The sequence below is a fragment of the Camelus dromedarius genome, chromosome 17, assembly GCF_036321535.1.
Source record: "Camelus dromedarius isolate mCamDro1 chromosome 17, mCamDro1.pat, whole genome shotgun sequence".
Lineage (NCBI taxonomy): Eukaryota > Metazoa > Chordata > Mammalia > Artiodactyla > Camelidae > Camelus > Camelus dromedarius.
Genome location: NC_087452.1, coordinates 9,460,070 through 9,486,390, shown reverse-complemented (window position 1 = coordinate 9,486,390; position 26,321 = coordinate 9,460,070). Strand labels below are relative to the sequence as shown.

Here is a 26,321-nt window from a genome sequence, read left to right as displayed (position 1 = left end):
CAAAGTAGCTTATTTTATACAGAAATGTCCCCTTTCCTCCCCGTTCCTTACGTGTTTTAACTGCCTAACATAGGGCTGGAGTGGCCTGCCCCAGCTCGGCCAGAGACACGCTCTACCTGGGGCCGGGCGGGTTCGGGGCCACGTCCCTGTCCGGGGCCACGTCGCTGTCCGGGGTCCGGCGGCTGCTCCCGTGCCGCGCTCCGATTGGCTGGAAGTTCCCGGTCCGGAGCCCGAGCGGCCCCTACCCGCCACGCCAGCCCGTCCGACTCGGGACCGCCCAAGGGGCGGGACCGGACTCCGGGGCGGGGCCCGGAGGGCGGGGCGTGAGAACGGGGCGGGGCCTCGCGGCGCGGAGGACGTCCGGGCGGCCTATGGCGCGGGAGGGCGTCCCGGGCCGCGCCCCGCGATGCCGGGCCGGGGCCGGGCCAATCCCGGCAACTTGGGCGGGCGAACGTGGGGCCTGGCTGGCCGGGCCCGAGGTGCCGTGGGTGGGGGACAATGGGCCAGTTCCTGGTGCGTCACGAGGGAGTTCCTTAAAGGGAAAGTGAGCGGGGCTACGGGGCGGACGTGGGTGCGGTGGTCGGCGGGGAAGGCCCCCCGCGCTTTAAAATAATGCCCGCGGCGCCCGCGCGACCATGCAATGGCGAGCGCTCGTCCTGGGGCTGGTGCTCCTCCGGCTTGGCCTCCACGGGGTGCTGTGGCTCGTCTTCGGGCTGGGGCCCAGCATGGGCTTCTACCAGCGCTTCCCGCTCAGCTTCGGCTTCCAGCGCCTGAGGGGCCTCGACGGCTCGGCGTCTCCCGCCTCGGGCCCTGCGGGCCGGTCCGGGGGGCCGTCGGGGCCGTCGTGGATGCAGCCGCCCGTCCCCGGGGCGGCGGCGGGGCGGCGACGGGCTCCGCGGCGGCCCGGGCCGGGCGTATGCGGCCCGGCCCACTGGGGCTACGTGCTGGGCGGCCGGGGCCGCGGCCCGGACGAGTACGAGAAGCGCTACAGCGGCGCCTTCCCGCCGAAGCTACGCGCCCAGATGCGCGACCTGGCGCGGGGCATGTTCGTCTTCGGCTACGACAACTACATGGCGCACGCCTTCCCCGAGGACGAGCTCAACCCCATCCACTGCCGCGGCCGAGGGCCCGACCGCGGGGACCCGTGAGTAGCCCGCGCGCCCCGCGCGCTTCCTTCTATCCTCTGCGCCCCCCAGCCCCAGGGCTGCCAGGGCGCTTGGGGTCCTGGGGGCCTCTGCCGGCCCTTTGAGGTCTGCTGGGCCTGGGGGTGCGTGGAGGGGCCGGTGGCTGTCCTCTGTTTGGATTCTCCCGGAATCTCAGAATAGTGGACAGCTGTCAGCGCATCTCTTTCACAGATGAGGGAACTGAGACCCAGAGACCAGAGGGGACAGTGGCAGTACCGAGGGTGGCTTAGGGGGCCTTCGACTCCTATCTCCAGCCCTTTCTCCAGATAAACATAAAATCAAAATGATATCCCTTGTAAACGCAGCTCAAAGCAAGCCCGTATCTCCCCTTAGCTAGCCAACTTCCAACTTTTCTATATACAGGTAAAAAAATTCAGGAGTTGATCCCGGGACGGGACTTCTCGAGCCGTCCAGTGAGTCTGAGGCAGAGCTAGGGCTACACCTTTATCCTTCTTAACAGAGGCTGCTTCCTAGGCTGAGGGTGGTTAGGTTTGAGGAAGGCTGTCTGGCCCAGACGTGGGGCCCTGAGAACCCGGATGAGACTCCTTGCCCTGAAGGGCCTGTCCCATAAATTCCTCGACTCTGGCGGCAGGGCTGTCAGAGAAGATCAGCCAGTCCCCTTCCACCAGCCTTGTTTGCAGAAGGTGAGCTTCAAGGGTCACTGTTGTTGACATCAGAGTCCAAGAGGACAGCATACCCAGCTAAGGACCTCCTAGCTGGAGGGAGCCGGTCGGTGTGCTTTGACAGGGACCCTGTTAGGCTGGATAGGTGACTCCCTTCCTCTGGGTCTCTCCTCTCAGGTGGGAGTGGAGGAACTGAGCTGCCACGATGCCTGCATTTTCCTCCACCTGGTGAAGAGCAGCAAAGTCCAGTCCCTAGGTTCTAAAAAGGAAGCCCGTACACCAAAGGGGCTGAAGAGTTTTAAAAATGGTCCGATAATCCACCAGTTCACGTCTTAAATTGCAGTTGGGAAGCATGATTTTTAGTGAAGCAACAGGCACATCCCAGGTTAACTTAAAAGGACTGGGCCTTCCTAAAATCGTAGGAAACCGATGAGTTATTTTTCTTGTTTCTCTGTATCAGGCTTTATACATATTAATGTATTTTCTGTCTCAAATTTTTTCGGGGGAGAATTTTTATTAAATTTTGAAAAGAATTACTGGGCCTTTCCAGATTGTAGGAAATTGAATTGTTTCACTTAACTAGTTTAACTATACCAGACTTTATACCCATATGTTTTCTTTTGAACTCAATCTTTTGAGGAAAAAAACATTAAAATTTTTTTTAAAAAAGCCTGAAATCCCACCAGTTATTTTTATTTTATCTTTCTTGCCAGCTCCTGCCCATATGCCTCCACATTCTTAACATAGTTGAAATCAAAATGTGTGTACATATTTTGGATCTTAATTGTGTTTCCTCACCCATGGTCATGGTATTTCAAGAAGGGAGGGAACACTTTGAGTAAGTGCCCTTCTTTCTTCTCCCTCACCAACTTTTTCTCAGATTTCCTTTGATGGTGTAGACCTAAGAAAAACAGCTTAATAAGACTTGTGGTAACACTCACGATGGTCTGGAGAGTGAGTTGGCATTTTAAGGCTTTCCCTAATGAACCTTAAGAACCCTCTGGAAAATTGGAGCCCCTCTCCAGAAGGGTGAGGTGGCCTTGGTTAGCTTGCTAGTCCCCATAGTCGTTCCTGGCGGCACAGGCCTTTGCTTCAGAATGACGTCTGCTGGTGAGTGGTTTGGTTTGACTGTTCACTGACAGTCTGGGTAAGCTGAGGTCAGGTTGCTTTGGGACAGATCTGTTGCTGTTGGAAAGATGGCGTTAGAAACATTGAGGGGATGCCATTTGGGAAGGGCTGTGCCCAGAGGGTAAGAGTAAACCTTCTGGTGGGTAAACCTTGGTGTCTTTGAGGAGGTGAAGGAGCTCTGAGATTTTGGTGGCCCTGAGCATACCCTCACACTGGCCACTTAAAAAGCGTGGAATGGTTTATTTTTCTTCAGCCTTTTCCTTTAACATAACTCCTCTCAGACTTTAGTATTTTCAAGGAAAGTTTAGAACCAGAGCTTTGTTACTGTGGCTCTGAAACAATAGGGCACATTTACATCCCCGAAATAATAACTGGCAATAAAAATCTTGCAGGTATTTATTTTAACCAAATGTATCCTCAAAATTGCTGTCAAGTGTATTCTAATGATTTATTTTAAAAAGTAGGGTAGCTGTTAGAATATTATGTAGAAAGTACAGGAACAAAATAGGAATGCTAAACATATGTGTCTTTCTTTTTAGTCACATTTACTTGAGGCTTACCTTGCCTGCTTTGTTTGACTGGAGGTAGAGTGAGGAGTATTTACATGAAGTAAATAAAACCTGAACCCTTTTTAAAAATAGTAGGTCTTTCTGTCCAGCTACGGGTCACTGTGCAAAGTCAGTTCCTCTCACATCCCCAGTTTGGGCTGGAGGATCCAAATTCAAAAGTTTCTCCAAGTCAATTTGGTTATTAAAATTTTGCAATCTCGTGAATAATAATGTTCGTTCAGGCCTTGGGCACATGACCCTTCTTTGCTTTCTCCTTAGCCACGCTGCTATTCAAACAAAAAAAGCAAATCTCAAATTAACAGATCAAACAGGTACTGGCCCCTAAATGGACTCATTCCTAGGCACGCCTAGTTGAAGGTGGCCTCCTCCGTCCTCCCCTTTCTTTCTGAAACCCTGGCCTCCTTCAGAGTCAGGCGCAGGTCTTTTTCCATGACGCCATTGAACTGTTTGAAGATGATTGTCTTTGATTTCCTCGGTTCTCCTTTTGGTTCCTTTCCTTGGAGCTGCTGTTCCACATTTTAACATCGTGTGCGAATTGGGTACTGCTGTGTGTTCACCTTCCTTTGCTTTGTCTTGTCTCCCCAGATTATCAATCCCTTGAACACAAGGACTGTTTCTTGTGTTACCTCTGTGCCTATACAGTACCAGGTAGATTTCTGAGCAGCTGTTACAGGTTAAGTATATGTGGGATTTTTTTTTCACACATACATTTAATTTTGAACATGTCTTATTAGCATTATGTTTGCTGCATAATCAAAAATTTTCCATCAAGACCGTAGATGTCTCCACCTTCTCTGTTTTGGAGTGATAAGAATCCTCAGGTCAGTCTGGCCATGGATCAAGGAGATCTACGCGGGCAAATCCAGTCTCACCTGCATAATTTGGGGCCATCAGGCCAAGAGGGTTTTATGGAGTCTACTTTTTCCTTCCTTCCCCTCCCCATTTTTCTTTTTTCTATTTTGGCATATTTTTGAAAGAGTATATAACAATTATCTGGTAGCAAAGAATTAAAAGTGTTTTCACAAACACCTTAAATCTTGAGTGGCTCTGTCTGACCGAGTGAAGAGAAGGAACCACGACAGTTATTACAGATACGCTTTTTCCTGCGGCATCTCTTGTAATTGTTCATTGTTAGTAACTGCTTGGACATTCTGTTGAGAAGTATTTTAAAACCGGATCCATTTTAATTGTAGCCCCAAAGGAAAAGCACAATAAAACATAGGAAGGAGGGCAGTGACCCACATTAGTCACCCCTTCCAGGGGCCAGTGCAGGTGGAGGTAAATACGTAAGCCCAGCAGAAGGTTCCTGAGTTGGCCGAATTGCGCACGAGGATCTCCCGGTCTGCTTTGACGCTCTCCTGCAACTCTCAACACTCCTCCTCTCCTCTCTGGCTGGCACTACCCTTGAAGTGCTTATTTTAACCCACAGCTCTTACCTTTAGAGGACCTTCTGCAATCGTATAAATGTGTTTAGGGAGAGTCGATGCCAAGAAGAAGCAGGTACAGGCTTGCAGCTGTGTGCTGCGCTGGCTTCCTGGCTTGTGGGAGACCAGATAGCCCTGGTTCCTATACAGCCCCTCTGCACAGCTTGTTCCAAACAATGAATCTAAAGTTTTGCTATACATTCTTTGTCCTCGTTTAAGTGGCATAACCAGCATACAGCAAAGGCTCGGGTAAAGTCAGGAGTGAAACGTTGGAGCTGTTTATGCCTGCTTCACGTAGGGCCCATTTCCCCCGCCTGAGCGCCTAGGAGGCCTTTCAGAGAGCAGAGCAAGACGTGAAGAACACGGGAGAGGCCGCCCACAGGGAAGGGTGGCAGGGCCCAGCAGAGAGACCCAGGGAGTATGTGAAGTGGTCCTGGGGTTTGAGGGAAGACATCATAATATTGGCAAGTCCATTGCTGAAGATTAAACTAGGGCTCTGTCACTGTGGTCTTTCATTAAACGTAATCTCTAAACGGTTATCCTCTTTCTTTCCTTACTTGCATCTTTTTCATTTCTCATCTTTGAAATCTTTTCAAGCCCCTGCAGTTGCTTTCTGGATCTGTGGGAATGGGATGGGATAGAACCGAGCTGCCTAGAACCTGTCACGCTGTACTGTATTTCTGTCACGGCTTCTCCATCCCTGCCTTTCCCAGCCGTGTTAGTGTCATCTTTGTCGTTCCTAATGTTATAAAGAACTGTCATTGGCCCTCATTGCAGTCCTGAGGTTCGTGTCTTGGGATTGTTTCAAAATGGGAAATTGGTGTTGATTATGGGTAGGGGGTGTGTGGCAGAAACATTAATGCAGTTCCTGTTAGGAGCAGTCCTGCTTTGGTGCGTGGTACAAGCCATCTCCTCCTGAGAATTGATGAAGGTAGTGGGAGTTCTCTGGGGGAGAGATTAGTGAAGAAATGTTATAAAGAAGTTGATCTGTTCCCCCAGACAATGGACAGATGAGTGATACTGAGACTGAAAGTGAGATCTTTATTTGCTTCTTTCTGTGTGTAATCTGCTGGAGTCTCTGATTTCTGTATTAAAGTCTTATTTGCAGGTCATATGACAAGACCTCTCCTTTTTCATTCCTGATGATTTCCAAATCAGAGCTTTTTGAAGCTGGACTGAGAGATCATTTGCAATGATAAAACTGTATCTCAGAGAGGGCAACAACTCTTGTTCCCCGTCTTCTGACGTTCTGTTCCGTGCTCTTTCCACCACGGTGTAAGTGTGTGTGTCTCTGCTGTTCTGTGACACTATAGAAACTGTCACCTGTGCGGTAGAAGGACCATTGCCGTCCTGATCCACCCACAGCAGTCCCTGAGTAAATAACAGTTTCCAGCAATTTTAGTTTCTGATGAGTGTTTAGTTTTATTGTCTTCTTTCTCTTTTAAAGTACCTTTGTTTAATTCAGATTTTATTTCTTTTTCAGTTCAAATCTGAACATCAATGATGTCCTAGGGAATTACTCATTGACTCTTGTTGATGCGTTGGATACACTTGCAGTAAGTGTTCAGCCTTATTATTAATTTTTTTTAACTAATTAAGATAAGATATTTTGGAGTTAATTACCCTTCATTTCCCTCAGGGATGAGAATTCCAGGAAACCTGGTACTCAAACTGTATTCATAGCTCTGATTGCTGTTGTTTATTTTAATGAGCTTAATGCTGAGAGCAAGAAAAGCACTGAAGGTTAGATGAGGGGGAGGTGATTACCCTTAAAAAAAATGGAGAAGAAAGTAGGATTGTTTTGGGGAAAACTTTTTCTCCCAGTTTCCCACTCTTTTGTTCCTTGAAGGAACCAGTTTACAATTACTGGAGTTACGATTTCAGAAGTCAAAGACGAGATCTCGGGATCTCAAGATCTTCAGGGGACAGGATCCCCTGAAATGCTACCCAGCTCCTGGCTCCCCAAGAGTGAGTCTCAGCCCTGGCCCCAGCCCCTGTGCAGAGACTTTCTCTCTAAACACGCCACTTTAGTTTGCTTTCCCTGTTTTGAGGACACTATCCCCTGTGGGCTTGGGCTCCCAGCTCGGGGGCTGCCTGCACCTCCTCATCCCTTGGTTTCCCTTGAGGGAACTGGAGGCCTTTGCACAGCCTTGCAGACGGCACCGCGGCCCGGTACTTACTATCTTTGTGCGCTGCGCCTGCATCACCACCTTCTGCTGCAGAACACAGCAGGGGACTGTATTTCATCCTAGCGTTCACAAATTTCCCATGTAAACATGATTTTACTACCTCTTTGCTCCACTTAGTTGTCCAGCAAGCCTTTACCATTGGAAAATTCTTACTGTGGTCGATTCTGGATCCTGCATTTGAACTTAGAAAGAGTTTAAAGCTGTCAGGAGTTGGGTAATGCTCGCTAAGTTTGCATTACAGCTGGCCAGAATCTTGCTACTTGTAGAATTACGGGAACTGGGGCAGAGCTTGAGAGGTCGTGCTCCATCCTCCTAGGCTCACGGTCTGTTGGGAAACCCGGGGTTTCACTCTGCCAGGCTGAAGCTGCGGAGCCATTGAGTCGCCCAATATCTCCTTCTGAAGTTGTTGCCGCTCCATCTCAGCCCCCTGCCATCACTCATCTAACTGTGCCCGGACAAGTATGTTCATCCTCATTAGAGTTAACTTGTTGAATTATCCCAGAGGCAGACTCAGCCTGCAAGTCCTGCTTCAAAAAAAGTCCCAAGACTCATATATGGCTTACGAAAGCCCACCTTTTCTCCCCGAGCTCTCGCTTTTTGCCTCATTGTGTCTTTCTATCCCCCTGCCATGCGCATTAAGTACAGAGACATCATCTCTATTACTCAGCTCACTCTCTCCACACCTACTGGTGTCTGAAACATAGTAGGAGTGCAAATATGTGTTAAGAAAATGCATTTCTACCAACCTGGCATCCCCCAGTCCAGATTCTTAGGGTATGCTCCCTGAAAGAATTCCGTCCTCAAATGAACTTGAAAAATTCTCTAAGTCTGTCCCTCTGTTGGAGAGCTGCAGTGCCCACCAGCATTTTAAAGACTCTGAGAAGGCCTCTAGTGAAGAAACCTATTTAACCCCAATGTCCAGTCCAGCTTTTCTTGATGCCGAATGAATGAATTCATAGCCTTGTTACTCTGTTACTCTGTTCTGTGGCTCAAATGGTAAGTTACAACACGTAATCGAGAGTCGTCGGCTTCCTTCGCCACCCTCTGCGTGATCTGAGATCATGTCAGCATCTGCAGCTGCTCACAGATATTGCTGCTGCTGAACATCTGTAAGGAAACAAGCCAGCCTCTGTGGTTTTCATTGTAGAATATCCGGTCTTTAACGCACACTTCAGGCTTATTTTTCAGGTGTTACTTCTGTTGAGGTTTTCCTTTCCTTTTGCTAACATTTTAAACGAACTGTAACAGATGTACTTTGGAAACCATCCGTCTCTAGCAATCCCTCCACCATTTGATGCAACTTGCAGCATGATTGCATAATCCTTTAAAAAGAAAGAACTGAAAGCCAGAAAAGAAATGTCTGTACTTGCCCTGCGTGTTACAGCAGAATAACAGTGAGGGGCGGGGCAGGGAAGGAAAACAGATGCGCTAGACCAATACATACTAGGAAATAAGACATACTGGAAGTAGTGTCTGAATGAAGTTACTTGTTCTTCCTTGTTTTTCTGCGTATGTCCTTATGATGTCATTTTGGTCTCAGGATTGTTCTAAAATTTTGAACAGCATGAAAGCATTTCAATTCAAGTTCATCTGTAAAATTGTATGCCCATTTGGCACTTCATGTAAGAGAGGGAAGCTTGGAATAATGCCATATCCACACACCCAGAATAGGAATCCTAATTCTCAATCACTTTTTAAAAAGGATGGAGAGCTGGTTATGTGTATGTTTTGTTTGAATTGCATGTCACTGGCTTTACGCTCTGCTCCAAAAGATAATACCACTCTTTCTCAGAGCGTTCAGACGTCTGGATAACAAGCAACAAGTCAGTGACCCAGATGTTGCAGTTTCCCGGGAGCCAAGCACCCCAGCTGTCGAATTATTTGAGGAGCAGAGGGAAAGTTATGTTTTCTGTTTCTTCAGTTTTTGGATTTATTTTTTCCCCATTTCAGGAACTGCAGGCACCATATGTCCTGCATGCTAAATGTCAGTCTGAAGTTTGGGGGAGAGAGGAGTGGGTCACCGAGGGTGCTCATTGCTCGTGATTTTATGAGGAGTGACTGTCACAGTTTTGCCATTCAGAGGTAGGATTCTTGAGTTGGTGGAAATGGGCTTGCCGTCTGTCCCAGAAAATATCCTGGGACAACTGCTTTTGTACCTTGAGTGGTTCTGCTCCCACGAGTAGGAAACCAGGCGCACAGACGTTTAAATGAAGTGGCCCGTCTCCTGACATCATCTCCTTCAGTTTCATTTCAGGCTGTTGTAATGGTTTCTGTTCCTCTTTTTAAAGATAATGGGAAATTCGTCCGAGTTCCAGAAAGCCGTCAAGTTAGTGATTGACACAGTTTCATTTGACAAAGATTCCACCGTCCAAGTGTTTGAGGCCACAATAAGGTAAAATAGTCCATAGAACGGATTGAAGGCTGCTTCTGTGTGTGCGTAAGGGGGAAAATTCTTGCGAGGGGCCACCAGCCACAAGGTGCAGACCTGCTGGCCTGGTGTCCCCTTTTCATCTGCTTTTGGATTTGTGAAAACTGAAACAATTGACATTTCAAAGCAATTACATTTGGGACTGAATAGAAAGACACACTTAGGCTTTAATGAAGGTTTAAGAGTGAGTCCCTTTAAAGGAATTTTTCATGATTTCTCTTTGTGTCTAGTCTCATTTCCTTCACTCTGTCCTGGGAAAACCCCTGCGTGTTTCTGATGACATTGGTTTCCCATCTCACCCCCGCACCCCACCCCCACCCCCCGACATGAGACCCCTGCGGACCATTTGGGTCTGTCTGCGCCATGTGTGTCTTTCTTGCTCTCCCCCGCCCCAGTGTACTGGGCCCGTGTTTTATATCTTGCCTTCTTAGTTTAATATATCGTGACTATTTTCCTATTCCATTTAAACTTTCTGAAAACTGTATTACTGCATAACATTCCAGATGGAACATTTATTTGAAATTGAAGTTAGGAAAGCATTTGTTCTGAAAAATGTCACAGTCCACTCCACATCACCGGAGTGGGACGTGGATTCATGACTGCTGGGGAAGGGAGGTCTAAGCTGGCGGCCCCTCCCTCTGAGTGGGCCATTTTCTCCCCGTCTCCTCCTCTTCCTCACCTCGACTCTTGACCAGAAGTTGGAGAGCTTCACGTTGCTCGGCCACCAGAATTACAAAAGTTGGTCAATATTTGCTGTCTTGCCCCTTTCTGTTTCTCATATGGCTACGTTTTTTCCCCAAGCGAGAGAAATCAAGAGTAGTTTGTTAATGCTGAAGGGTGACACTTATTCTGAGAGTGATCAGGGTCCTCCCCTGTGATGAGATGATGCAGATCACCAGGCATAGTTATATTGAAGTGGGATTATTCCCAGGAGCCTCGGATGAGTGGTTTGCTGTCTCCCTTTCAGTAATGTGGTTAGTTAAGAATTGATCATTTACCATTAGGGCTGGAAAGGACTTCAGGGGGTCATGAAGTCCAGTTCCTCTGATTTCAGGCAGTTCCAAGTCCATAAGGAACTGAAGCCTTTTTCCGCTCTGTTCAGAATGGTTCTGTCATTCTGAGCTGGATTGTGCACATTTCCAACTGGCATGATTTTATTACTTTTTTGTTCTTCCTGTCATTAGGGTCCTGGGAAGCCTTCTTTCTGCCCACAGAATAATTACTGACTCCAAGCAGCCCTTTGGTGACATGACGATTAAGGATTATGATAATGAGCTGTTGCACATGGCTCATGACCTGGCCGTGCGGCTCCTCCCTGCCTTTGAAAACACCAAGACCGGGATCCCCTACCCTCGGGTAGGTAGACCGTGCTGATGGCTCGCCACCTTGCTGAGTTAAAACTCTTTGCTGATGAATTTATTTGCAGGGAGGAGTGGGGCTGATGTGGAAGAGGAAAGCCATGTCCTTGTGAGAATTTGGCCCTAAATAGGATGTAAAGAGTTTTTAATGCATTCAGCGTTTACTGAGCACCTACTGTGTGCCAGGCATCCAGTGACATATGTGACGTATTCCCTCCCCTTGAGAAGGTTGTGTTCCTGTGCTCAGTGTTCTTAAGTCCACTGGCGTGTGGGATTTGTATCCCCTGCTACGAAACAGTGGGGAACTTGTCTTTGTTTCTGACCTGGGTCCATCTCCCCAGGGACTCCACCTGTGCCCTGTGGGGGCTCAGCGACTCCTTTGAACGTTTCACGTAGATCTTTCATGTAAAGCCTGCACAGGCCAGCAAGTTAGCTGCTGGTTCACATGTAGGGTCCGGTATGAGAGCCTATCTTTGTGGCATCTGATGTGCTGAGGCCAGAACTCCTCTGGGAACTGAGTCAGGCTCTAGGTAACCAGTGGAACCAGACCACACAGCCTCCAGGATGAAGGAGGTGGTCATGTTCTCGCCGTGTGCCCTTTGCCTCCCAGTCTGAGTCCTGTGTGTGTTCGCTGAGAGCAGGAATGCGTTCACAGTGGCTCACTTAGCATGTCCAGCTGATTCCGCAGCTTACCTGTGTCCTGGTGCCCAGCCTGGTGCTGGGTAACCACGAAGAAAACCTGCTGGGAAGAGGTGGATTAGCACATAGCATTGCCATGATTCCCCCAGGACTCGCTCGTATTAATAACACTGGGCTCTGGTGTTGTTGTTGTCTTGTTTGTGTCTTTTAAACTTAACCCGCATTCCTCTCAGATGTAAAGGGGGGGAGGCGGTGACTCAGGCCACAGCGAGCTTGGCTCATTAGTGGAGTGCGGTGGCTGCGGCCCACCCTTCCAGCCCTGCGGGGGCCTTGAGTTTTGCCACAGAGCCTTTGTCTCTTCCTGTCCCCAGGTGAATCTAAAGACAGGCGTTCCTCCCGACAGCAATAATGAGACGTGCACGGCTGGAGCTGGCTCCCTCCTGGTGGAATTTGGGATTCTGAGCCGACTGCTGGGGGATTCTACGTTTGAGTGGGTGGCCAGGCGAGCAGTGAAAGCTCTTTGGAACCTGCGGAGCAACGACACAGGACTGTTAGGTGTGGGGCACCTGTCAGGCCCTTGGGACTGCATCCATCGCCCCCTTCCTCTTCTCTGGGGCCCTCCCTCCTCTCCACCCCTCTTTCTTGTACCGTTGACTCTGAAAATTAACAACTCAGAGAGAAAGGCCCTCAGCATCTGCTGTGTCTAATTTCTTTGTGCCTTTTTGCTTAGAGTGAGGCTGTAAGGTTCGATGGGGCAGCATGATGTTTTTGCTGTTTGCGGCTCCCTTCTGATTTGAATCCCTTGGCATTTTCCACTTGAAAATCATTGTTAATGAGAATGCTATGAAAAGCTGCCTAAGAGGCAGGCTGTACTGCTTCAGTGTGAGGTTCACATCATAGGAATTTAGAGTTACTGGTAGAGTGGCTTTCTCCTAAAAAATTTTGGCCCGTGGTGGTAGGTTCAAAGCTCTGGTTATACCTGTATTAGGTGGGAATTTTGGCCAAGATGTTATTAAAAAATTATTACGGAAAATTTCAAACACATAGAAGTAGGAGAAAGTGTAACGAATAATGAACCCCTGTGCATTCATCATTTATCTTCAGTAATTATCAGTATTTTGCTAACTCAAGATACAATTTGTGATAGGTTGTTGCCTCCTGTAACTGTTTGTCTTATGTTGAGAAGTATTTTCTTCTTGTCATTGAGAAGGAACCGGATTGATGGTCCTGGAGCTATAGTGTCATTGCAAGAAGTAATTTTTGATTATTCCTGAAGTTCTTAAATTTATTTGTGAATTTCATGTATTTAACAACTGTACAGATAAAAAAGTTGTCCAGATTGTCAGCCCATCATCAAATGATTGACCAGTGTCACCCCAAATTGTCAACTCAAAAATTTCCCATGAGCCCTTTCAGCCTGGCATGGGCCGCTGTTATGCACTGACATGATAATATAAATATTTTTATTTTGCCTTACATTTGGCAAGTCATTCAGGTGTTTTCAAGTTGGTAGCTTGTTTTCATTGTTACTGTCTTTAAAATCTACGTGATAGTCTGTTAACTCTTCTAATATTGGACATTTGGATTATTGGGGTTTTTTTTACTCTTTTACAAATAATGTAAATTATATAATTTATAATTCTCTAATGAACAACTCTCTTTTGGCTTTTGAAAAATGCATTTTCAATCTGGAAAAGCAAAATAACAAACCTGTTTTCCTTTACATGAAGTGTTTTCCCCATTTTTGTGTCAGTGGTTAAACACTGTATATGCAGAGAGCTCTCCTGGCCATCCCTGCTCCTGGTAGGGCTGATAAAGGAGTGAGGGCCACGCATTCATCCCCTGTTTCCTGCAAGGGGCTGAGGGGCAGTGGGGCTGAGGTGGGAGCCTCCCCTACCTGGGTACCCTGACGGTCTCTGCTTATTTCACAGGTAACGTCGTGAACATTCAGACGGGCCGGTGGGTTGGAAAGCAGAGCGGCTTGGGTGCCGGGCTGGACTCTTTCTACGAATACCTCCTGAAATCTTATATTCTCTTCGGAGAAAAAGAAGACCTAGAAATGTTTAATGCTGCATATCAAAGTATTCAGAACTACTTAAGAAGAGGGTATGTCTCCCCAGCATCGCTTTTACTGCCCTGTGAAGCAGAGAGAATGCATTCTGAGATGATCATGCTTTTCTCAGCCTAAATTCACAGGGTCTCTTCCTGCCTCCGAGTTGCCTGTCGTTTGGGGGTGAAGAGGTGTGTTAGCTATCTGCTGCTGCAAAATCAATTACCCTGAAGCCCAGTGGCTTGAAACAACAGATGTTATCGCATCCGGTTTCTGAGGGTCAGGAAGCTTGGAGCAGCTGGGCTGGTCCTGGGGACCCCTTCCAGGTTTCAGTCCCTCACTGGCTGTGGCTGGAGGTCTCAGTTCCTTGCCCCATGGGCCTCCTTGTAGGAAAGCTCCTGGCAGCCGGCTTCCCCAGAATGAGTGATCTGAGAGAAAGAGAAAGTGCAGAATGGAAGCCACGTGCTTTCGTGCGCTCGTCTCAGCACGATGCCCCCCCCACTTCTGCGGACGCTGCTGGTTGCACAGACCGAGCCTGACGTGATGTGGGAGGGGACCCACCAGGGTGCGGCAGTCAGGAGGCAGGGGTCATGGGGGGCCACCTGGAGACTGGCTGCCACAGGTGACAAGCAGCAAGTGACGGCAAGAAGAGAGGTGCCTTCCGAAGCTGCAGCGGCTTCCCCCCTGATGTCGCCTCTCTCTCCCCGGGCCTTCCCTGTGTACTTGGGTATATTACACGGCCCTTGCAGGTGACAGCTACTGAGTTGGCTACAGGGTGGGATTTTCTTGGACTCATTTCCCCCCGACTATTGTAGGAACCACTCGTGCAAGTGCTGCGTTTTAGTAGGAGGCAGACAAGCTGGAGTTCAGCCCTTTTGGCTTTTTAAAGCCCTGAACCAAATTGAGTAGTGATCCCTGAGCGTCTTGCTCTGATGTGTTCCTCCAGGCCCATGGTGTAGGGCTTTATTAGAGAAGAGACTCTTTTGCAGAAATAACCAGGCTTCCCCACTCAGGTCACACCCCACCCAAGCTAAATGCCAGATTACATGGAAGTATTCTCAAACCTGAATGTCAAAGTGCTTTCTGCAAAGTGCAATGAAATCCTGATGCGTTACCACGGCTGAGTTTAGAACTTTTATTCTGTGGTGGGTGTCATCTGATGCCAGAGTCTCATATCAACAAGTAGAGGCAGTCCCTCTCCAAAGGTTTAAAGAACGTGTTAGGAGAAAAGGTTAATGTTGATTCCATTTAAGTGAAACCACCCGGGGCTGCTGCAGGGGCACGGCTGGAGCTGTTTCTGTTTCTCCCGCTTTGGCCCCTTTGCCTGGACCCGCAGCCGGGAAGCCTGTAACGAGGGAGAGGGGGACCCGCCGCTCTACGTCAATGTGAACATGTTCAGTGGGCAGCTCATGAACACGTGGATCGACTCTCTCCAGGCCTTCTTCCCCGGACTGCAGGTACTTCACACAGTAGTGTTTGCTAAGAAAATGCCATTATTGGAAAGCTTTTTTTTTCTCTTTCTTTCCTTTTTATGATATCAGAACATTCTCTGACTCCTTCAGATTTGGGATGTTAATAGCACAATGTGTCTCCATTGTTTGGAAATTACTCCATAGTACATAAGTGCAAAGCCATGCTTGGAAAGTAACGGTGTGTGGTTTTCCGATGACCCGTCTCTCAGTTCTCTGTCTGTTCATGAGTACAATTAACCTCTCGTCCCATGCAGTTCATGTGAATTTGGCATTGATGGCCAGATTGGGGGGAGGGGGCATCTGCCCGGGTTGCTGCTTTTGGGTGGGTTTTGTCTCCACGCGCATAGGTCAGGTAACCAGTGGGTAGAGGTGGGGCGTCCGGGGCCTTGCTACCACCTCCGGCCACTCTGAGACGTGCCTTAGTCTGGTGGCCTGCGTCTGCTCCTCAGGTTCTGATAGGAGACGTGGAGGATGCCATCTGCCTGCATGCCTTCTACTATGCCATCTGGAAGCGCTATGGGGCCCTCCCTGAGAGGTTCAACTGGCAGCTGCAGGCCCCCGACGTGCTCTTCTACCCGCTAAGACCAGAGCTGGTGGAGTCTACGTATCTCCTCTACCAGGTACTGGAGGTTGTTAAACAGTGGTTCGGATTGAAATGCCGGAAAGTCCTGTAGCAGCTGGCTCATCGCGATCACTTGCTGACTGGTGTAGAATTGTGTTGTTTCTCAGTAACTCTGTTGGACTTACATTCGGTCCATGGTCTTGTTAGTGTTTAGTGCGAGCGCTCGTTCCACAGGGCAGAGAAGGTGTCAGCGGTCACGTGCGTGTTTAGCCTGCACTCTGCAAGGTTGAAACATACCCTGTTTTTCCGGCTTGTTTTTCACATTTTAAACCATTTAGGAGGATGGTTTGGTACTCACTGTTTCCCGAATTTATTTGACCGAAGAACTCTTTTCTGGGATGCGTTTCAGTGCTCCTGTACTATGGAACCCTGGTGTATGTAAATTATTCAGACAAAAAAAATTCTTTTTCTTAATTGGAAAGGGAATCATCTGGGATTCATCCGAATGTCTATTTTTGTTTAATCTTAAAAAAAAAATACAGTGTTCATCTTTGGTGAAATTACTTGAGTGCCAGAGGAAATGTCACTTTGACTGTGGAAAGTCTTCTCCTCCATGGGTTAAGGCAGATATGCGTACTTGTGTGCACACCATACGTGTACATGCACCGAGAGCTGTCCGCCGTTCGCAGACACAGCAGCCCGAGCTGCTCACTGCCCGCGGGGCCGGCCGGTCGTGCCGTTCAGTAGACCTGGAACGAACACGTGTAGTGGGCAAGCTCTCACCAGGAGGTCTCGTTGTTATGAGCTCCAGTAGTAGGATCAGTACTTTGGTTTATTCAGTATTTTTTTTTTTATACCAAATCCTTGCCATTTGCTTCTGATAAGGGAGAAATCCTATGAAACTGGTCACTGACCTCATGTGTGAAGAGAGACCCTCTCGGGAGCGGGAAGAGAGCCCCTGGGTTTGCCTCTGAACTCAGCGCAGAGCCAGGCCACTCACACCCCGAGGGCGGCATGCCGGTGCTGTCTGAGTTCTGCCTTTGGGTTTATGCCCCTTTATTTCTGTCACTGCTTCTTTGCTATTTGAGCTTCCACCTCACGCTGACTATTTTCTTAGAATCTGGAGAAATCCTTGGCTTTCCAGCCTTGCCTTCTGAAGCCGCTCCCTGCGCTCTCTTAGTGCAGAGACAGCTAACCTCATGGTCGTTTTTCTTTCGCTGCTGCAGGTTGGCCCTGAGCATGAATTACAGCTCATCCCCAACTTTCAAACTATTTTGGGGGTAAAAGTCTCATCATCCCAGAGTTTTTCTTCCCCTAATGAAACCATCTGATTTGTGAGCATGTGCAGAAGAGGAGGCAGCCCAGGGACTGAGCTCGTGGGCGATGGGGTGATGAGAGCGAGTGCATGGAGGCGGCTTCCTGTACCCGGGGAGGCAGCTTGCTACCGAGCCCGCCCTCACCGTGCTCCAGGCCGGGTGGGGCCAAGCCCTGTCCCTGTGCCTGCAGCTCATATTCTAGAGAGCTCTGAGGCAAGAGGGAGACTGGGTTTGGGACTGTCCATGAGGCATCGTTTCATTTCTGACCCTGATGGGGCTCAGGAGAGACAAAGGCAGCAGCTCGCTCTTCCCTGGAGCAGATCTTCTCAGCCCCGTTAAAGTCCACCAGACTGGGGTGCGCTTTGACGTGACCCAACAGAACACCCGAGTCCTAACACTCGTGACCCCTTCAAGGCGAAGGCAGCTGGCGATGTGTCTTCCTTTGGCCAGTGACTCCCTCGTTGGGAAATGCCTGCGGTCACCCGGCACGCCTCCCAGGCCCTCGCTGGGTCACTTCCTCTTGTGTTCTCTCTAGGCAACCAAGAATCCCTTCTACCTCCACGTGGGAATGGACATTCTGCAGAGTCTGGAAAAGTACACAAAAGTCAAGTTAGTTTTCTAAATTCCTTACTTTTTCTGTTGGCCACTTTTGATTTGTTTTGTGTTGTTCTGGGAAAATGTTATCTATTTTGCATTTTAATTTCTAGAATAGGTCATTAATGTTAATTCTGTAGGGAAATTGCTTACTTTTTGTGTAGTGGAACCTGTCCATTATAGTGGGAATTTAAAAAAAAAACTTTATTCCTGTAAGGTTCCAGCGGACTGTATGAGTTCTTTTAAAGCTAATGGTTTTCCTTATTATACAGATGAGAAGTTACACACTGAAAAGTGTAGGGAGTATAGGAAATGCAGAGGTAGAATGTTACCATCATAATCTCCACGTGCAGAGATAACCATAAGCAGCATTTAAGTATACAGTCTTACACTCCTTTTTTACATATATATATAAAATGTATGTGTGTATATATATATGAAAAAAACTCAGTATTTTGATTTTGTGACCTGCTTTTTTCACCTAGCAGTAATACCATAAGTATTTTCTTACAAAATACTGTTTTAGACTGTCTGTATGATAAGTCAGTCTACAAGTGTTGGGACATAAGATTTAAATCAGTCCCTTTGATGTTACCAGTCATCTTCTTGGTGTCCTGTTAAGCTTTTAGCAAACACTCTCTCCCGCTCCCAAGCCCCCATCCACTTCCCCTACAAATAACCTGATGATTAGGCAGCCAAGCCACTTTCTTAATGAACTTGCAGACAGCGTAGGCTACAAAGGATTGCGCTTAAACCTTACACAGTTTGTTTTTCATGGGGTGTTTGGTAACTTGATTATTCTGTTAACAGACGACTTCTGCTTCTTCAGTCAGTGAGCAGGTGGGAGGGAGCAGAGGTGGGACTAACTGGAAGATTGTTTTGTAGGTGTGGGTACGCTACGCTGCATCACGTCATCGACAAATCCAAAGAGGACCGGATGGAGAGCTTCTTTCTCAGTGAGACCTGTAAATACTTGTATCTGGTATGTGTGCTGTAAGGGAAACCCAAGAAGTGTTTGGTCCCGCTGAAAGCAGACACCCCTTCTGCCTCCCACGTACCACCCGTCACTGGGCGCTGCTCCGCGCTGGGCGTTGTGCTGGCCCGGGGACGCAGCACTGTCAGAGCAAAAGCATGTCGCTGTCTCCCGCTGTGGTTTCTAGCCTCGTGGAGGAGGTGTTGTCAAGTAAACAAACAGACACATTTAGGATTACCAGTCCTGTGGAGTTACCAGAGGCCCCGCCTCAGGGTGGTGGCTGGAAGGCTTCTCTGAGGCAGAGAGCAGTGTCTGCGGCTCTCACTTCCCTTGACGTGTGTGCCCTTGGCTGAGACCTGCCGCCCAGTGGCTCTCTGTCCATACACACGTCCTAACATGTCTGGAGAGAGACTGACTTTTTGGACCTGGAAGAAACTGTAGGGATCATCCAGCCAGTGTTCATTCTTCCCTTCGTGAGAACTGGCATCTCCGAGCGAGGTGACTTGCCTGGGTTCTCGGGGTGACTCCAGGCAGAGCCGAGGCCAAAGACCCGGTCCCGACTCCTTGTCCAGTGCTATTTCCACTTCAGTGCTCTGCCACGGGCACGTGTGGTGTCTGTCCCAGTGCCATGTCCTCCCCTCTCTTACTGTCCAGTGTGGCGACACAAAAACAGATACTTTCTCAAGGTACAAAGGGTCAGGATATGGGCTGAGAGCCAAAGATAGCCATCAGCAGTGATAGAAGAGGGAAGATATAGCTCAGTGGAAGAGTGTGTGCTAAGCAGTCCCCAGGACCTCCACTAAAAGAAAAAAAAAACCTACCTAATTACCTATTACCACCCCCCACCTTCCACCGCCAAAAAAAAAAGAAATCTTAAGAACAATAGTGATAGGTTGTTTTATCTAGTTCATTGGTTCCCAAGCCCAGGGGCAGCTGGTTCAGAATCACCCTGTCAAGATTATAGCCACGTTGAATCAGGATCTTTAGAAGCAGGCTCAGGAATCTGTAGTTTTGATTAGTGGTTCAAATGATTCTGTACGAAGGTAGGTTTTGGAAGCACCGGTCCAGTCCTTTACGATGATGCGGCTGGTGGCGTCACTCCTGACAGCAGGCAGCAGAGGTGGCGTGCCCGCCAGCTGTCCCGGGGCCTCGCCAGTGAGGGGCCGCAGACCTGCTGCCGGATCCCGTGCTGTGCCGAGGGCTCCCCCACCGCGTGCCGGTCAGGGCGGCTGGGGCCGGCCGCCGAGAGCCTGCGGGCATCCCGTCCACAGCCGTTGTCTGGGATGTTCCCGGGGCAAGTTCTGGAGTGAAAGAATGAGACCCCAGGTGTTCCGGGGGAAGAACTCAGGGTCCGGGGCGGAGTCGGGGGTGTCTGGGGAGGGGGTAGTGGCGGGGAACCTGGGCCAACACTCTTCTCCCGATAGCTGTGTAAACACAGACAAGCTGCTCTGAGTTTTTCCCCATCTGTAACATACTTGCGGTGGTTGTGAAGTCTCTTCCACCCCTAAGGGTTCTGTTTCTGAGTTCTGCCTCTTTCGTCGTTGACTGAACCCCTGCCTTCTCCCCACGCTGGTTTGTCCCTATGGGTTAGGTGTTCTTTCCCGGTGTCCCCTCCCCTCCTTCACCCCCTGCACGTCCTCTGTCGAAGAAAAGGGCTGCCTTGGGTGCCCTCGGCCCCTTTCCTTCCAGCATTTCACAGCTTAGGGCCTGGTGTGTGCGAGGTGGTGGGTAGCTCTGGAACTCCAGCACTGGAACTCTCGGGAGCGCGTGGGGCGTCTACCCAGGGCTATTACTGACTGGTGGCGCTTGGGTCTTGGCCCCCGGCTTTCTGCAACTCTAGGTCAGGGTGGGGTCAGGGAAGTTCAGTCATCAGTTTAAGCAACAGGTTTATCCTGCCCCACAGCCTGGGGGGGGGGCCTGAGAGCCGAGCTGACTCTTCTCCTTGAGTGGTCTGGGAGGACGCACCCCTGTGAGTTAGTTCCAATTGTATGTTTTTTTCTTTTTCTTTTCCACTAGCTCTTCGATGAGGAGAATCCGGTACACAAATCTGGAACCAGATACATGTTTACAACTGAGGGGCACATTGTATCCGTAGATGAGCATCTCCGGGAATCACCCTGGAAGGAGTTCTTTTCAGAAGAGGGAGGGCAGGACCAAGTGGGAAAGTCAGAGCACCGGCCTAAACCTCACGAGCTCAGAGTCATCAACTCCAGCTCCAACGTAAGTCGCTTTCTCCAGGGGTGGTTTGCCTGTGGGGAAAAGACTGCCAATCACGTTGTCACCCGGGTTCCTGACGGAAAAGTCACGGCACACTCAGGCTGGGCAGTTTGAGACGGTTTTCAGTGAGAGGCTGTGTCTGTAGGCGCCGTCAGGGTGTAAGGAAACCGTGGGGGCAGTGGCCCATTGTCACTCCTGGCTGAAGTGGCCAGCGGAGAGAGTGGTCACGGGAACACAGCCTCTGGGGCCAGGGCGGCGTGGAGGAAGATGGAGAGTGGACCCGGAAGAGCCACAGGATCACCCACCAGCTGGAGAGGGAAGAAGGACGGTCATCACTCATGATGACCTTTAGTGAGATGCAGGAAGCACCGGCTTCCTTCAGAGCGGGGCTCCACGCGCATGCCTACGTTATCCCCGTAAGCAGTGGGGAAGGTTAGGGAACAGAAATCCAGGAGCCTCTCGTAGCAGCCCCAGGTAGCTGTATTGATTTGCATCAAACAGGGTGGTTTGGACGTGCGGAGGGGGACGTGGGCACTGCGTCAGGTGACGAGTCAGGCCGCAGTATCTCACAGTGGATGCCATCGCTCTGCTCGGAAGAAGCCTCAGTTTCCGAGTCCTGCCACCTACCCCCAGATGAGGTCATCCAGTCCCATCTCCTGAGGAATTAACACATGGGTTTTTAATTCAAAATTCAAATTGTCCCTCCTTTTTCCTAAGTGCAATCGCGTTCCTGACGAGAGGAGATACTCTCTGCCCTTAAAGAGCATCTACATGCGCCAGATCGACCAGATGGTCGGCTTGATCTGATCTGCGCTCTCCTGTGTGGCCTCATCTGAAGTGGACCTGATCCAGCGGAACCCAGGCCTGGCGGAGACCCGGGCCAAAGCAGGAGAGGATGGGAGTCTGGGTGTCCATGACGGCGTAGGGAATTCTCTCCAGCTCCTCACCCACAGCTAGTGGGTTCTTGCACACTTAAGTGTTTCTCTTCTGTTCAATAAAGTGCCCAGGTTGTCTTAAGGATATAGCTTGAAGTGAGAAGGTAGATGGAAGTTGGCTTCTTACGCTGTGCTGATGTCACGAAGCCCTGCGGCTGGGCTGTCTCTGGCGGGATCTTCAGAGCTTCCGTCTGTGGATCCATCGGGTGTTGCATGTGCGGGCCCTCGCCGCAAAAGCAGCGTGGCTGCCTCTCCGTCAGAGGCTCACAGAAGGGCCTAGGTCCACCTGACCTCCCTGTTCATTGCGTTTCATCATCCTCTCTCTCTGTCTCTGTCTCTCTCTCTCTCTGGATAGCTAGGCTCTCCCAGTCACCGCCCATGATTGTCGATCCAGTGGGGGAACAGTCAGCCACTTACTCATTTTCGCTACAGGTAATCGTCACAGTGTTACAAACGATTTGCTTACGAGTAACAGCCGTATCGGAACTGTAACAGTCACTCTCTTCAGTTGTCAGGCCATGATTCAGGAACTTAACAGGTGGATCTTCTGGATGCCGCTTTATGGTTCTGGTGGACCTCCCTGAGGAACGCCCATAGTTCCAGAACCAGGTGCCTTTTAGGGAGAGAAAAGTACCTACGACTGTCTGAGCTTCCAGCTGTCTTACATTTACTAACCAAGGGTTCTCGATTCTGACCATGTTCGGGTTAGAATTCTGTTTTGTTTGTTTCCTCTGTCTAGTGCCAACTAGCTAAGTCAGGGAGAAAGAAATGTCAGGTGACTTTCTGGTCTCCTTGAGCCGTTGCTCTGTGTAACATAGGCTTCAGATTAGTGCCTTCTACTATTTTGGTTTGGGCCACTGGATGTCACAGCTGCTGCTATGATTTTAACAGGCTTGTTTTTTATTACTACCTAGTGGGACCACAGTGAAAGGGGGGTGGGAATGGGTATCAATTAGGAAGATTCTGGAAATTTCTTGGCCAGTCCTTGTCTTTCAACCTGATATTTTAAGCAAGTATATATATAAGGAAGAAGTTGTGCCAAAACTCCTTTCTTTCTTGTTATTATTTCCTTAGCCAGAACAGAACTTTGTCTCCTTGAACTTGACTGAGTGCTCATAGAAGGCAGGGCTGGGTTTGAGCCCCTCTCCCGGCTTCCCTGTGACATCAGAGGTTGAGCTGAATCTCAGTAGAAAGGGCAGGCGGTCTAATAAAAACCCCCACCTTCACCTGTAGCGTTGCCGTCGCTACTGGCAGATTTCAGATGATTTTGTTATAGTCTTTTGAAAGGAGGAAGGGAGTGCTGCGTAAGCCATTGTGTTTTCAATCAAAGAGGAGTTTTATTTCTTCTTGAAAATTTGTGTTATTGATTTTTAAATATAGTCTACTTCTTTGAGGTTTTTAGGAAAAGGATTTTCAGTAATAAATGTCACTTCTGTCTTAAATATTTACTATGCAAATTGCTTTAAAGTTAAAAAAAAATCAAATGCTTCCATTTTATGTTTTCATTTCAGAAACATTCTGTTTATCAACCTTGTCTAGTCTACTGAAGAGAGAATTTTGAGAATATTATATATGTTTTAAGTGTTTTCATTGACTCACTAAAGCCAAAAGGTCCCATTTTAAACACACACACACACACACACACACACACACACACACACACGTGCGAGTGCCCTGTATCTTTTCTCTGAGGTGGGACTGTATGGAAGTGAGCCATTTGGGAGAGTGGGGCACCTCAGGGAAGAAAGCGGGCCCTCCGTGCATCTGTTTTTCTTTCTTCGTTCCCTGCCTCAGTTTCCCGCTCACACTCCAACATCCCCTCCCCTCTGGGCTCGGGCGCCCCATCCCCCACACACTCTGGAACAGGGATCCGGGCCTGAGTGCTGCAGAGGCCCCTCGGGCACAGGCTGAGGTGAGACGTGTTCTGTATCAAGTCCCAGAGCCTCAACTTCCAGGCACTGGACTTGTACCAGTTGTGAGTCCCAAGGTGAGCGGCTCACTTAATCCTGGTGGTTGAGCTTCCAGACCACCCGGTCTAGAGTTGGATGCTTTGTAATCAGTGATTTGTGCAACTAGGTGCCAGAATGCTATCTTGTGCTAGTCAAAGAGAAGGTTCTTTGAGCCACATTAAAAACTGGCTTCCTTTTTGAAGATCAGAAAGTCAACAACTATAATGTATTCTGCAGAGTGTTGTCTGTTCCTTCTGTTCTTTGTTGTGAGATATCAGGGAGGGGAGGGCAGAGGAGAGGAGTGTTGGGGCGGTGCCCTTGCTCAGTGATTTGCCCTGGGAACACCCTGGTTCTGAACAGTGTCGTCCTTTGGAACAGCTGTGAGCCTGCACCATCCTCGCATCCCCACGTGTATCTAGTGTCTAGCCTCTGCTTTGGTTGACACAATGAAAATGGTTTTGCAAAACCTTCGTGGAAAGCTAGTTTATAGTTAGGCTTGGTAGAGTCTAAATCTCCTGCCACAAGGTTCTAAACCATTACAGGGCAGGCTTCGCTAGCTGAGATGGTGTGACTGAGGAACTCCATTTCCCAGAGGTGTAGGTGGCAGAGGGCGTGTTGGCGAGCTCTCTGGTTGTGCTGGCCTTTGTGAAAAACCAGCTTCCATTTTTCACATCTTTCCTTCAGAACTTTCAAATCTGCCACAACTTGCTCTGGGCACCTGAACCGCTGGGTTCTGAGGCTGTCCTGGGTCACGGGGCGTGCACACGGTCTTCTGTGTATTTTGTGCCAGGTCGGTGCCTTTGCAGGTGAAAATAGCCCGTAGCTCCCTGGCAGGTAAGCGTGGTTGTGCAGTCTGGGGGTCTCAGCTTGATAAGCCCCTTTCCTTCCCCTCTGCCCCCCACCAAAGAAAAAGACCCCACTTAGCTATTTTCTTAGCTCAGTTTACTGAATGATTGCAAACTGTAATCCTTCGCTTCGGATTTTATAGACATTCCTTTTTTCCAGAGGTCATTCTCTTTGGCTGTTTTCAAATTCAGTGCTGTGTAACAGGTCGGGCTGGATGATTGCCCTAGCCCCAGAGCAGCTGAGCAGGGACCTTAGGGAAAAAAAAAAATCTTGATCTCTCTTTCCTTTTCCATTCCCAGACATCCAGCTCCTCCTTTAGTGCCTCTTCCCTGCAGGGCAGGGACCTTGTGAGAGTGAGGAGGTGGGGCTGCTGGGCTGTGTGTCCCCAGGTGTTACAGGGCTCAGGGTTATGTTTCCACTTGAATTTGGTTGTGAATCTGGCGAAAATGTAAAGTACCTGTGGACCTTCCTGATCTAATACCCCCCCTTCCCTCTTCCTGAAAGGCAGAGAAATAATATTTTTAAAGGTATTTTGTTTTAGTTTTAAATAGCAAAACACAGGCTACATTTTTATTTATTATGCACAAGAAAGATAAATCTGTTTTTACAAAGAAAAAAAATCTAGAGTTGAAAACTCTGGGAAAACCTATTGAAATTTACAAGTGCTTCTCTCTGTCATGTGCAATATGCTTTGCAAGTATAGATGATATTTTATGTTTAATCTGTAAATAAGAAATGTATTTAAATTAAAAGGGAGCTTTTTGTAAAAGGACCAAATGTTCTTTTATAAATGTACTAAGAAGTATCTTGCTTTTTGAAATTTATTCTGATTTTTATGAGTAATTTTTATTAAAAGATTCTTTTTTTTTTTTGAGTTGTCACTTTGTTTCTCCTTTCTGTGCTCACATATACACACTATGTACAAGACAGACAAGGGAAACTATAAAACTGGATGAATGAAGTCTTTATTTTGCTTTCTTACAGCTAAGCCCACTCCATTTTTGCCTGACACACTTCCATTTCACCCTCCTTCCTGTACGAGTCAGAGCCACTTTTAATGACCTTTGTCCCATCTCTACCCTCCTCTCCACATCCAGTGCTCCCAGGCACTGACTCGTTCTGCATACTCGTTGCCATTTATCCGAATCTTTAGAGTCTGGAAGCAGTTCTCCGTGTTTCCTTAAGCAAGGCAATTCCTTTCTCCTAACCTCTCATGTGTTAAGATGGGTAAAGGCACCATGTGGTCGATAAGAGATGCTCTGGTCCAACGGAAGCACGAGCCAGGACGGTTTTAGTGGGACAGCTCTGCGCCTACCCCCACCTGAGTCATGATGGGATCTTGAAGGAGACTGCTGATTCTGCCCCTGTGGCATCCTGGCTTCCCTGCTCTGTGTCATCGCAATTTTGATGGGCCTTATAAAAACTGTGAATTGCAACAGAGCAAAGGGCAGTCTCGAGATTGGAAGCACCTGCTGATCTCAGAACACGCGCCCTCGTTAGGCAGGGTGCGTGTGTGTGTGTGAAGTCCCGTGGGTTTTTCGTCCTCCTGATGAGTCCGAGCAGGCCCAGTGCGGCAGGGGGAAGAGCTGCGGAGCCCAGAGCCGTCGGTGAGCTGCGGACGGAGTGGACTGGAGCATGCCGTGTGGACGCTGGTGGGGAGCGTCGGAGTGAGGTAGGGGCTCTGGATCCACCCTGCTGGGGGTTCGTCCCGGCTCTACCGCTGATGAGCTTTGTGCCAAGGTACACGACTTACACCCTCTCCTTGGGCTCGGTTTTCCCACCCACTACAGGGGACGCTGCCAGTCTGTGTGGGGAGGGTGGGTTGAGCGGATTGACGTGTGTAAAGTGCTTAGAACGGCGCCTGG

The 26,321-nt window shown here is 49.0% G+C and overlaps 1 protein-coding gene across 1 annotated transcript; it reads left to right on the top strand.

Annotated features, from left to right (window-relative positions):
* Positions 1-427: 427 nt before the first annotated feature.
* EDEM1 (ER degradation enhancing alpha-mannosidase like protein 1) lies at positions 428-25,325 on the top strand. Its single transcript, XM_031470777.2, has 12 exons — positions 428-1,144; positions 6,412-6,484; positions 9,406-9,509; positions 10,730-10,901; positions 11,914-12,097; positions 13,474-13,648; positions 14,929-15,049; positions 15,514-15,684; positions 17,478-17,551; positions 18,422-18,518; positions 20,526-20,729; positions 21,444-25,325. Exons 1-12 carry the CDS (start codon positions 636-638, stop codon positions 21,531-21,533), a joined length of 1,974 nt encoding a protein of 657 aa, XP_031326637.2. The 5' UTR covers positions 428-635; the 3' UTR covers positions 21,534-25,325.
* The last annotated feature ends 996 nt before the right edge of the window (positions 25,326-26,321 follow it).